The sequence below is a fragment of the Vicugna pacos genome, chromosome 6 (assembly GCF_048564905.1).
Source record: "Vicugna pacos chromosome 6, VicPac4, whole genome shotgun sequence".
In the NCBI taxonomy this organism is placed as follows: domain Eukaryota; kingdom Metazoa; phylum Chordata; class Mammalia; order Artiodactyla; family Camelidae; genus Vicugna; species Vicugna pacos.
Window position 1 is genome coordinate 93,816,036 of NC_132992.1, and position 14,055 is coordinate 93,830,090.

The 14,055-nt window shown below is 36.2% G+C and overlaps 1 protein-coding gene across 10 annotated transcripts in view; it reads left to right on the forward strand.

The window, feature by feature from the left end:
• Window positions 1–14,055, forward strand: part of MARK3 (microtubule affinity regulating kinase 3) — a 92,274-nt gene that overhangs the window by 1,671 nt on the left and 76,548 nt on the right. The window contains exon 1 of one of the 10 annotated variants that reach the window (XM_072963797.1): window positions 4,731–4,956. The exons of the other annotated variants lie outside the window; for them this stretch is intronic. Coding sequence (XP_072819898.1) covers window positions 4,930–4,956 — 27 coding nt within the window. The 5' untranslated portion in view covers window positions 4,731–4,929. Of the gene's footprint in view, window positions 1–4,730; window positions 4,957–14,055 lie in introns of those variants that run through there. 10 annotated transcript variants of the gene reach the window in all.

The window sequence follows — 14,055 nt, forward strand, 5'->3', positions numbered from 1 at the left end:
TTAAAAACAAAAACATCTAGAAAATAACTTGTAAAGAGACTTCATTGGTCTTTTATTATAAGTGTTATGAGGTAATTCCTGGCAAGAAAATGCTATCACTCAGGAAAAGCTTCGTTGCTCTGCCTGTTTTCATGCTTTCAATAATGTCCTGAGACATTGTGGCTTAGAGATATCAAATGCCTTCATTTTAATCTTCAAAATACCACTTGGTCGCTGGATAAGTATCAGGTGATTTAATCTTTTGTGGAAACCTTGGTCTAAAGCATCTCTGTAGTATATTACTGTATTGTGTTTAATGCCTTTTCACCTGGTAAATAAGTTGTACAGTGGTATACATTCCTTAATAGGAGATGGATTAGATGAAATTACATGAAAAGTAATAGAAAGTCTAGACTAGGTGAGTCTGGGAACTCATTTTCTTGTAGACCCTTTGAAGAACCTATTTCTGACTTCATCATTTTCCTGTTCTTTGACTACCTTGTAGGGTGGAGCAGGCAAAAAAAAATGAGTTGATTAGCTTTGCTTCATTGAGTTTCACTCTAAGAAGCAAAATCTTACATTGAGCCAGAGCAGTAGCTCCATACTTTTTAAATAAACTGAAGCCAAAACCGATCAGGTTTGTTATAATGATGTACGCTAAATGGGTCTTTACCTTGTTCTCTGTTGAATCATGTTGTAATCTTTTTGTGTGTCATTAGGAATTACTAACTTTATAAACAGTGTAGGATATGGAGTGTGCTTTTATTCTCATGGAATGTATTTAAAACTGAGTTTTGGGGGAGGAAGATATAGCTCAAATGGTAGAGCACATGCTTAGCGTGCATGAGGTCCTGGATTCAATCCCCAGTACCTCCTTAAAAAATAAATAAGTAAACCTAATTACCTCTCCTCCCCTCCAAAATAAAATAAATAAAATAAAATAAATTAAAGGAATAAATAAAATGAAATTGAGGTTTTGACAGTGTTAAAATAGAGATTTGTAGCACATCGTTGCATTAATCACTGTGCCCTGTTCTTGTGTAACTGTGGTAATTGATGTGTTCTGGAAGTAGTTTTGTGTCTTTCACAATGTTGCGCCCTTGTGTCAGTGTTTACATGTCTGGCATATACCGTATCATTTACCTACCATTACTGAACTGCTAAGTATTAGACTTTTTGCCAATTGAGTGATGAGGGTACAAGAATGAATGGGAGTTCGCAGTCCATTGGGCAGCTCTTTTGTTAACGTCGGGTTTATTGAGATAGAACGTTCACTCTGTTTAAGTGTATAGTTTGATGAGTTTCGACAAATGTATAGTCATGTAACCATCATCACAGTTAAGTGAGAGAACACTTTCATTGCCCCAAAAGATCCCTGGTGGCCCTTTAAAGTCAGTCTCCACTCCCTTCCCCCAGTTCCTGGCAACCACTGATCTGTTATCTGCCCCTATAGTTTTACCTTTCCTAGAACCTTATTTAAATGGAGTCAAAGATTATATAATCTTGTGTCCAGCATCTTTTACTTGGCATAATACTTTTGAGATTTAGTCATCTTTGTGTATCAGTAGTTCATTCCTTTTTATTAATGTATATGACATTATTATAATATAACATTATATTGTTAAGTAGTTCATTGTTTGGATTTTTAAATCACTTCACCAATTGATGGACATTTTGGCTGTTACGACTAACAGCTTTGTCTTTATATTTTGTGAAAAGACTTTCCATTTTGCTTACCCTAGGAATCTTATTTAAATTTTAAGTAATTATATATAATTGTGATAACAATGTTGCTTACAGATCAAGATTAATAAAGGGTAGATAATTTGCAAGAAGAATATTATCTTTATCCTAGTTAACTACTTTATTTTCATTTGTCTGACTTCTAAATGTGAATATCCACTTTTAGCGGATAGGCATATAAAACATAAAATGTTACCAAATCATTTTAAAACTCAAAAGGACGAGCCAGACAATCTGACCTAATGAGAATGTTGAGGCTTAAAAAGGTGACAGAGTCTCTACTGGGCCTCAGATGTCCAGCTTAGTCCTCTCTGCTTTTTTGTGTATCAGGCTTTCTCAAAAGCTTGTGTACTAATTATTCAACTAGGGAAATGTGGTTGTACCACTACACAGAGTATAATTAAAATAAGAATTAAAAAAATGTTTTGTTATGGAAAATTTCAAACAAATATTTAGAGAGGATTTAATAAGTATTTATCAGTGATTCTCAACTGGGGATTCCTCCCACACATACCCCTCCAGTGGACACTGGACAATGTCAAGACATTTTTGGTTGTCATTACTGAAGAGTGTTGCTACTGAGCGGGAATGCAGCTAAATATTTTACAATACATGGGACAGTGCTCCCTGTCCCCCCAACAAAGAAATATTTGGCCCACAGTGTCAGTAGTGCCAGGGTTGGGAAGCCCTGGTATATAGTTCAGTGACCAGTCTTATTTCATGTGTTCTCTTCCCCAAGAAGCAAGTTCAATACTTGGTATCATTTTGTCTCCAAAGCTTTTAGAAGAGATAAAGCCTCTTTAAAAATGTAATCATAACCCTTTATCATAATTTTTTAATGTGAAATATACTATCAGTGCTTAAGTTTCCTCAGTTGTCTACTTTTTTAATGCTTTGTTCAAATTAGAATCCATCTTGAGTCCGTGTATTATAGTTGGCTAATATGTGAAGCAAGATACTTTTTAAAAGGCGACAAAAAAGTTTGCATTTTAGTTTATGTTCTACAGTTGAGTTGTATAGAAGTCATGGACAAATCAAATCCTTTTTGTATACTGGTGAAACTAGAAAAGTATTTTTCACTTATATTTCAAAGCGTATGACACTTTGTAAGTAAGCCTGGATTGTTTGCCAAAGTACCAGACACCTCAGGAGTTTGCCAATTTAACAGCTCCTAGAGTGTGTGCACACTGTGTACTTACTTACTGTTAGTTAATGTAGACAGTTATCAGAATTTCTTATCTCTGTGAAGTATATAAACTGATGGTGTTGTAGTCTAGCCAGCTATTGGTTATGTGAGGCTATTAACATGGTCAAATTTGAGTGCCTTTTATGTGTATGACACTGTGCTAGGAACCGTACTGCTCCTGCTCCTTAGCACTTCCCAGTCCCTGCAGAACTAAGCACTCTGAGCTTTGTGAAACTGGTCTGTAAACTCAAACTGTAGTGAACACCAGAATTACCTGGAGGGCTTAGGAAAGCGCTGATTGCTGGACCCCGACCCCAAACCTTGATTCTACTTTTGGGGCCCTAGGGTTTTCATTTCTAACAAGTTCCCAGGTAATGTTGATGCTACAGGTCCAGGGGCCACACTCTATGAATTGCTGTCTTAGTGTTTAGTGAAGGCTTGCCAACTAAACTATATTCCTTTAGATTGTATTGTGACTAAAGAAGAGAGATTTTCAGTAGTTTCATTTTCAGGTTCCTTGAGTTTTTTTAAGTTGGTTCTTTGTGGGAAAATATGATTCTGGATAATAAAAATAGTTGCCATTTGTTGATCACTTGCTATATATCAGGCACCAGTACCAAGTACTTTATATAATATTTCATTTAAAATATATAATATGGTTTCATTTAATCTGCTTAACTTCCAGGCACAGCTATCTATTGAATCAAGCTATTTGGGTCTTTTAAAAAAAGTTGATCTCTGAAGAATTAATATTTTTTATTGGGTCAAAGTGTTTGGGGAAAGATCTTATTCAGTTTGAGAGTTTTTGTTTCTTTTTTATGTAAATTAGGTGAAGGTGGAAATTTGTAATGAGTAGAATATTGGTCTTTTTGATTGTGTAGTGCATGATTATTTATATTGTAATACTTATACACAGTTTAATATGAGTTCATAGTACCTGTTATCTTTCATTTCAAAGAGGATTATTCTGGATTCTAAGATACAGCCAAATTTGTTTCCAAACTGTTGTAAGAGGGAGTGCCGCCCCTTCTGATCACCATTGGGAGGACTAATGCAGAAATTCACTTGTCTCACATCCATTTTGTTTTATTTTTATTTATTTATTGCCTCACATCCATTTTAAACTTTTGAAATAAATGTGGAGAAAAGAAATCTTTTCCCTGGGAATCTGCCAGCTTTAATGTTGTCTTACACAGGAATTTAAAGAATGTGCTTGGAGTTGGTCTGCAAGTAGTAATAAGGGGTTTGTGCTGACCTAGATGCACCTGTGTGTACAGTAATTGAGAGGGCAGAAGTTGGCACTGGAAGAAAAGGACTTTTTTGGGGCGAGTCCAACTTTTTCTTCAAGCTAGAGTTATTTAGCCCTGCACTTCAGCCACCTGAGCTGTTCGGCCATAGTTAGTCTTATACAGTCTCATGTAGACTAGATCAGGCATTGTTTCTGTGGGTTACCTGGGATCTTGGTGTTCAGAGTTGAAGCTTGAACAGAGCTTGAGGTGTTTTATTTGTATTTCTTGCTATAGTTAGGCAGTTGCTTTTGGGTCGAGGTTAAAAATATTGTGGGGGTTGTATCATGGGCATTTTACGTGAAAGTCTGTACTGGGAGAATAATGAAGTTTTGAGTAAGCTGAACTCAGAGGTTTTTCTTCCAGAATGTTATATAACCCCATTCTTTTTGTAGTCAGTATCTTTATGACTTCATTGACTACAGTAGCAGATTAGAATGAGAATCCTGGAGAGGAGTAGACTAGTACCATTTCCTACCTTAGCCTTCTGCTCTTAGGCTTAGCATTCTTTATCCAGAAGAATAATTTAAACTGGGCAAGCAGTTGTTGCTGAAGGCATTTGAGGTGTTTTTGATGGCATTCTGTTCATATCTGTCTTCCACCTCTTCCCTTGTCTTCCTTCCCTTGCGTAGCCCTTGCCTATCCTCGGCCTGCCTTGGGACTCATGCATGTAGTAGCTTTACTAGTGGAATGGACTGAAAAAGAAGGTTGCCTTCTAGACATTAAAGACATTCAATGATAAAGAATCTTCCACATACCATGGTAATGTAGTCTAATTTTTCCCACATTTCTGTTAACTTGGATTCTTAACATTTATTTCCTAGTTGTCCTTATTGCTGTAGAACTAACCACTCTACAACTTAGTAGTGTAAAACAACAACCATTTCATTATACTCACAGATTTTGTGTGAGGAGTTCAGTCGGGAATGGCTTATCTCCTGCTGCATTATGTCTGGGACATAGTTTGGGGGAATCATGAAAAACTATGGGGATTTGAACAGCTGGGCTGGAAGATCCACATCCTAGACTGTTTCTTCACTTACGTATCTGGCACCTTGGTAGGTATTGTTAAAAGGCTGGCCTTGGCTGGGACTCTTGGCCAGAGCGGCCTCTCTAGCATGGAGACCTCAGTGTGATCGGACTTCTTCCTAGGTGGCTCAGTGTTTCAGCAAACAAGATGAAAGCTGCCTGCCTTTTATGACCTAGCCTCAGAAGTCATATAGTATTACTTCTGCCATTTTCTCTTGGTTAAAGCAGTCATAGGCTCCCAGATTCAAGCATAAGGGACATGGACCTTACCTTGTAATGGGAGGTGTGTCAAAGTCTTTGGGGTCATGTTTTTCAAACCACTGTAGTAGTAACTCTTTGGGTTTATAATCTGACCTAACATTTTACTGTTGATCTTGGACAAGTTATTTAACTTCTTTATTCCCCAGTTACCTCATCTGTAAAATGGGATTGGTATAGTAACGACCTCACAGGGCTGTTAAAAGCCTTGCATGCTCTGCCCTCCCTTCCCTCTTTGTTCTCATCTTCTGCCTCTCCTCACTCCCTGCAGTAACAGACCCTGGTGTCTTCTTGCTGTTCTTTGAACACACCAGGGATAATCCAGCCTCAGTGCCTTGATGTTGGCTCTTCTCATTGTGTGAACACTTTCTTCCAGATATCCACACGGCTAACTTTCTCACCTCCTCTTTTCACGTATCACCTCAGTGAGGCTTACTTTGACCATCTGTGGCCCTCCCCAACTCCCTAATCCTGATCTAGCTTTTTTTTATTGCATTGATTACCTTCTAAAATACTATATAATTTACATATTAGTGTTTACTCTGTTTTGTCATTTTTCTCTGGTGTACTGAAAGCTCTATGAGAGCAGGAATATTTGTTTTGTTTACTGATACTATTTCAGATACCTAGAACATGGTAGTCATTTATTACAAGTGATCAGTAAATAAATATCAGTTGAATTAGTGATTATATGAGACAGTATGGCTAAAGCATTTTAGAATGGTGCCTGACACATAGTAATAGATAAATGGTAGCTGTCATTAATGTCTAGTTTACTGGTCTTTTCATCTCTCATCTCTGTCTTCGTCTTTTTCATCTCATGTCCTGTGTCTTCAGCCTCTTCCCCTCTGATTTGCTCCAATGAAATCATCATCTTTTTTAAAACCTCATGTAAAGGGAGGCTTGAAAAGTCTATGCAGAGTCTGGGCTTGGAAGTGAGAGTAAAGATGGGAGCCTAAGACTGTGGTTAAGGAGAGATTCAGACACATCTGAGGTAGGGTGGCGAGATGTGGTGCAGTAACAAAACATAAAAAGAAAAGTTGGGATCTGGAATTACAGGCTTGCATTCTAACCAGTCTTCAAATATAAATAACCATGGGCAAGTTAATTACTTGTCTGAGCCTCATTTTTAAACATTTAATTTAAGAGAGGGGCTTTAAAATGGCAGAATAGAAGGATGCAGAGCTCCTCCTCACCTACAGATACATCAAAAATACATCAACACGTGGAAGAGTTCTCACAGAATACCTAAAAATTTAACTAAAAACTTTAATTGATAATAACTGACATTATATTAATTTCAGGGGTATAACATAATGATTTGGTATTTGTATATATATTGTGAAATGATCACCGTAAGTAGTTAATAGTTAATGTCCATCACCACATATAGTTAGAGATTTTTTTGGTTATGAGAATTTAGAAATCTATCCTCTTAGCAACTTTCAAATACACAATACAGTATTACTAACTATAGTCACCATACATCTTTTTTATTTAGCAAAAGGGAATAACACCATCTATTCAGGGTTGTTGTGACTGAAGAAACTAACACCTGTGAAGTGTTAGGCCCACTCTACTCCACATGATGGGGGTTCTTTAAATGTTAAGTCCCTCTCGAGGTAGCTTTTGTAGTGTTATTCAAAAACTGGATAATCTAAAGTCTTTAATGTAGTATTCAAAGTTCTTGACCCACCTTTCTAGCTTTGTTATTTCTAACAGTTCACCTATATAAATGTAACACTTTAGCCAGACAATTCTCCTTGGCTATTTATTCACCTAGCAGTTTCATACCTGCTGGTTGCCAGGTCCTGTGTGCTGAAAATAACAGATGAGAAAGTTTTTGCACTAAAGGAGCTCATTGCTAGATACTTTAGTGCAGGAATTGACTCACTCAGCTAAGGAAGGAGGTACAAAGCAGAAGTGACAGCCTAATCAAGAACATAAAAACAAGAAATTGCCAGCAGTCAAGATGTCAAGGAACTAAAGCCATTTTTTTTCCCCAGTGTTAATGGCGCATGAAAGAGTTGTGAGAAACGAAAATGGCTAGACCTGCAGGTTAAGGGAGGTCACCACCCAGCTCCCAATCCTCGCCCAGGTCCCCCAAGCTTTTTTACCTTACCGTGTGCTAGTACCTGGCTTGAAATGACCTTCATCTCCCATTAGAACGCTACTACTTGTCCTTCAGAGACTCCATCCCTTCATCTCCAGGATACCTTTTTTCCTTCATCTCTCTCAAATGTGATCATATCCTCTGAGTGCTTGGAGCTGCGTTGTCCAGCACAGTAGCTACCAGCCACATGTGGCTACTGAGCACTTGAAATGTGGCTGGTCTGAATTAAGATGTTCTGTAAGTATAAAATATATACCATATTTCAAAGACAGCATGAAAAAAGGAATGTAAAATCTTGATCTTTTTATATTATGTGCTGAACATTTGGGATTATATTAGGTTAAAATAAAACATTAAAATTAATTTAACCTATTTTTTTAAATGTTGCTACTATAAGATTGGAAATTACATGTATATCTCATGTTATAGCTGTTGGATGGCTCTGGGAGTATTCACTTTCTGACTTTTCTCATGGGGCAGGGATTGCCCCTTGTTTCAGTTACTGTTTCCCATGTTAGCTCCCCAGCTAGATTACGAGTGCCTTAAAAGTTTGACACTATGGTTTTCTATTTCTTCTATCTTCTTGTAGTGCCTGCTGCTTAATAAGTGCTTAGCATATAGTTAACTGGTCAGAAGCTACTGAGTCAGTTTTCTTTAGCCACAATTTATTTGTGTCTGTAGTTCTTCTGAGGATTAGAAGGTAAGTTATTTTTCAGTGTATTTCATTATTATGGTAGTTCACCTGCTGTACCAATAATAAGTATTTTATTACTAGTGAAATCAACTTGGTGGAATTTATGGATATGAACGATAATAGTTCCTCTTTCCTATTACTCATATTCTTGGAAACATTTTTATAAACTCACGTCCAAAAAGTCACATTATCTGTGATCACTGTGAGGCCATTCTTTTCTTTTATTTATTCCTGTTAATTCCTATGTGTCATTTCCCTTATTCCTCCAAGAGGTTACCATTCTAACATTTTAATATGTTGTCATGTGTGTAAATGTATGTGTCCTTAAAAGTGTATGTTTGGTACTTTGTGTAAATATTACATATGTTTCATCTGTACATTGAACTTGTTGCTTCTAACTGCTGTATAGTGCTCTGTAGTATGAGTCTACCACATTTTATCTGTCTACTCATCAGGATAGACGTTCAGGTTGCCTCCATCTCCCTGCCACCACACACACACACACACACACACACACACACACACACACACACACACACACACACACACACTACAACAATGAGTAATGGAATTGTGTAAGAATTTCTTGGGGATGTGTGGCTAGAAGTGGTCTTGCTGGGGCACAGGAAACGTCAGTACTTCCAGGTTGCTCTGGATGACTCTATAAGCCCACACTTCCACCAGTAGTGCATAGGGGTTTGGTATCCCTGGTTCTTACTGACATTTGGAATTACCAGCTTCCTAATTTTTTTTGCCAGCCTACTAGCTATAATGTGATACCTCATTGTTAACTTGTGTTTCTTTATGATTTGTAGTATATCTATATATTCCTTGGCTTTGTTGGACATTCTGTAAATTGCCCTTTTTCCTTTGTCCCTTTTTCTGTTTGGTTGTTGTCTTTTTCTTGTTGATTCTTAGGTGTTCCTTGATTTTCTGGGTATTAATCTGATGTAGGTTTTAGACATTGCATGTGTCTTCTATCATCTTTCTGTAATGCCTTTATTGGACAAAAATCCTTAATTTTGGTGTAGCCAACATAAACTTTGCCTTATGTTTGTGCTTTTGAACTTTTACTTAATACACCTGGGTCACAAGGATATTCTCTTACATTTTGTATGTTAACCTTTTGTCATTTTACATTTCACATGTACGTTTTTTATCCCTCTAGATTAAAAGGGAGCCTGCCTTTTATGTAGGGATTTAGGCAGAGATCTAGTTTTATTTGTCTTTATAGGCTGACATAGTGAACCAGTTTTCCCACTGTTAGCTACTCAACAGGCCATCCTTTCCCCACTGGTTTATAGGACCATTTTAACCATATCTTATGTTCCCATACATTTATGTCTTTGCATTTTGTCGCATTGATCTTTTTCTGTTGTGCCAGTACCCCACAGGTTTTCTTTTCTTCTCAAATTACTGTGGCTTTGTAGTGTATCGTAATTTATGTATCTGTATGTGTATCTATTGAACTTTTTATTTGGAAATAATTTTAGAGTTAAATAGAAATTGCATAGTTAGTACAGTGTTCGTGTATACTTTTCACTCAGCTTCCCTAATGTTAACACTTAGATAACTGTGAAACAGTTATGAAAACCAGAACATTAACATTGGTCTGATACTGTTAATAGTCACTGCAGAACTTACTTGAATTTTCACCAGTTTTTCTCTGGGGTTCTCTTTCTGTTCTAGGATCCAATCAGAGATCCCACAATTTAATTTTGTCTGATGTTTTCTCAAAATTAGATTAGGTTATATATTTTTGGCAAGAATGCCACAGAAAAGATGTGCCCCTCTCAGTGCATGCTATTAAGAGTATACAGTGATAGTTATGTCCTGTTACTGGTGTTAATCTTGAGCACTTTTTATTTCTGAGTTTTTCTTAACTGTTCTTTTTCAAGGCTGACCTTGCAGCCCTGAAATACTCATCCATGTACACTTTAGGGTAAGTTTAAAATTACTCATAAACTACTGGCTGAAAGTGTTGAGATTGCATTGAACTTTTAGATTAATTTTGGTAGAATCTGTCCAAGAGTGTGGAATTCCCATTTATTCAGAGTGTCTTTTATGTCTTTTATTAAAAATTTAAAGCTTTCTCCAGAGAGCTGTTATATATTCTCAATTAAGTTACTTTCTACCTACATTATAGCTTTTATTGCCATTATAAATGGTTACTTTTAGTTAAATTTTGTGGTAGGTTACTACTGGCATAGAGAAATGTTATAGGTTGATCTTGCATCTTGCCAAGCTCTCTCGTGAGTTACACTGGTATCTCCAGTTCTTTTGGTTTGTAAGTAGATCATATCATCTGCAATGATATTCATATCTTGCAACCTTTTTCCTTAAAATATTAACCATGACCTCCTGTATTATGTTAAATTATGGTAGTGATAATAGTGATAAATAATAAATAATGGTAGTGACAATAGGCAGCTTTGTTTTGTTTCTGACCTTAAAAGAATGTAAAGTCTCTTATTTTAGTGTAATATTTGCTGAAGGGTTTTTGTTCTATGATTTTTACCTAGTTAAGAAAGTTACACTCTTCCTAGTTTGCTAAGAGTTTCTTTAATCACAAATTATTCAATCTTATCAGATATTTTTTCCTGCAGTGAATGAAATAACTGCCCAACTGCTTTGAAGAATGAATTATGATTTTGTGAATATCTCTAATGTACAAAAATATTTGGGAGATAGCCTCTTATTGTCACAATCTGGCTTTGTAGATTTTTTTACATTGAAAAACCTGCCCATGTGTTAAGGAGGTGGCTTGTTTATTTTAAGGATTAGAAAGGATGTGTGGGCACATGTCTTGTGTTTTATAGAAGGGACTAAACTCTGTTCAGGAAAGATTTAAACATAGCGTAAAGTTGTGGTAAACATTTAAACTTGATTTTTTAAGTAGTCTTCTCAAATTTCAGATTGGTACTTTAGCAGATAAATCTGAGGGCAAACCTGGAACCATATTTATTATGTTAAAAAAACACACACACGAATTTTTTTGGTGTCTGTGTATCTAAGGTATATTCCTGTTTGTGTCATCACAAATATAATGATTTATATTCTATGGCTCTTTTATATATAGATACTTTTTAAAAGAACTGTTATGTATAACATAAAATGAAATGCATTCCCCATTCATCTTTTTCTTATTGCTTCTTACATTAATATTGATATGGCCCCTGTAACAGTTTAGTAGTCCTTTGTCTGAAAGTGACAAAACCTAACATGATGGCTTAACCAAATAAGGATTTGTTTTTCTCAATGAAAGAAATCTAGACAGCTTCTAGTTTTGGATCAGCAGTTCAGTATTATTAGAGCTGGTGGTTTTATAAAGTATTTTCATCTTTTATGTTTGAGACCTTGTGGGTGCATGATCACTTATACAGCTCCAAGTATTGTGGTTGCATTCAAGGCGGGAGAAGGGGCTATACTAGTGTATCTATCTCCCATTATGAGAAACAAAAGTTTTCCAGAATCCCCCAATGGACTTCACTAATGAGAACTGACCAGAACTAAGCCATATGCTACCTCCAGCTGCAGCGAAGTTTGGGAAAACAAGAATTTCACTGGCCATGTTGCTTTTCCAAACACACATCTAGCTTCTCTGAGAAATTAGGAAGGAAGGAATGGATATTGAGTAGGTACCTACAGTGTTTACTTCATTCCCTAATAATAACCTGGCAACTTAAATGTTTTGCATTAACGAGAGGTTTTAGTTTGAAAATGAATGTGTTTTAACAGTTATGAGTTGTTAATTGTCTTCTGTCTTTGGCTTGATTCTGTATAATTTTTAGTAGCACTACCCATGTACTAGTTTTCATGGTGGATAAAGTGGTATCGTCTCAATTCCCTGGGAAGAAGAAGGATCAGGACTCTTAAAATCTTTTAAGATTTAAACAACTTTGGAAAAAAAATACGAAAACGAATATATGTATGTATATGCAAGATTGGGACATTGTGCTGTACACCAGAAATTGATACATTGTAATTGACTGTACTTCAATTTAAAAAAAAAAAGAATTAAACAGCTTTGAGTACCTGTTAGTGCTGCCACAGAAAGTGGCTACTGAAGAATTATGTAACTTTTTTTGGTCCTCAGGTTGTTTATCGTCACCTTAGGGAGAAAAGAAATTCATGCATGAAATAATTGGCAAGAATCCAAAATTATTAAAATGCTTAGTATTGGCATTGAGTGTTATGATATAGGAATAGGAAAGCTTTTCTTCTTTAGGGCCACTGATGGATACATGGGAAAAATTAAAACAAGGTCAAGTAGAAGCATAAGGCAATTTAATTTACTTCTGTTTTGAGACAATTTTTTAAGTTAAACACATTAAATTTTAAAATTTAAGGATTTTATGTAAGGAAACGCCAAATGAAATATACTAAGTTTAACTCTGTTGGAATTTAACAAACATCAGATATTTTGATCTGTTATATGAGTTTATAATCTTATGGGGAAATGCAGTTTTCTTTTTGCTTTGTATTATGATTATTTATTTGCTTAAGGGTATATTAGGTTAGGCTAGGTTATGCTGTAGTAATATACTTGACCAAAATCTTAGTGGCTTAACACAATAAAAAAAAGTGCTTCTTCACACAGAGTTTACCTGGGGGTCATTGGCTCCATGAAGATTGATCTCCATGTCCAGGCTTATTTGGTCCTCTGGCCCTCCATCTTTGGACACTGCTCTTGGTCCAGGAGAGCAGAAGACAACAGACAATTGGAGTTAGAATTTGCATTACAACAGCATGTCTTGGGTACAACAGAGTATACCTGTTTTGTGTAAGGCCTTAGTGTCATATCTTAGTTGTTTTAGTTTTTGCTTTGATCAACAAATTCTCACTTATAAATAGACTGTTCTCCCAAAGTTGTAATCTGGAAATTAGAATCCTTTTTGTTTGTTTGTTTTGTTTTTGTTTGAGAGGGGAGGTTAACTAGGTTTATTTATTTACTTATTTTAATGGAGGTACTGGGGATTGATTGAACCCAGGACCTCAGTGCGTGCTAAGCACACACTCTTACCACTGAGCTATACCCTCCCCCTAGAATCCTTTTTGTTATAGGAACAAAGTTGCTTAGATTTGTAACCAGTTTGTAAAAGCCTGTTTTACCTAAAATATACATTTACAGTAAGAAACATAGAAATTATTGTTTGCAATGCAGTATTATGTGATAACTGAATTAAACAGAAGAGAACCTATCGCAAAACCTGGTACTAGGGAGAGAGATTTAGAGGAATATGAGCAAGTAGATGGAGATTAACATGGACATTCTGAAAAGCACAACATTTTTTTTAACATTTTTTTATTGACTTACAGTCATTTTATAGTGTTGTGTCAAATTCCAGTGTAGAGCACGATTTTTCAGTTATGCATGAACATAACATATATTCATTGTGAAAGGACAACTTTTGAGGGCTTCAGAGGTTGATGGTCAGATTCTTAAGCTTTCACTGTAAGATACTTATTTTTCCTTTTTCCTTGATAGGAGTGTCTTACAAAGCATAGTTTCGTATGTTCATCCCTAGAATCAGTCTTGTTTTGACCTGTAAGTAGAGAACACAAGAAAGAGGGAACATTTTCCTGGACAAAACCTTAGAAGAGAGAAAAGAATGAAGGAAGTCAAAAGTGTCTGTGTGAGCGTCCTGAGAGGGAGAGGCCTTCCTTGAGCAGGAAGGAGTTAGCTGCCATGAAGGGAAGGCATTGGGGCCCGGCCTCTGTGAGCATGTGTGGGGAAACAGGAAGCGCTAGGCAGCTGGCTGCTTGT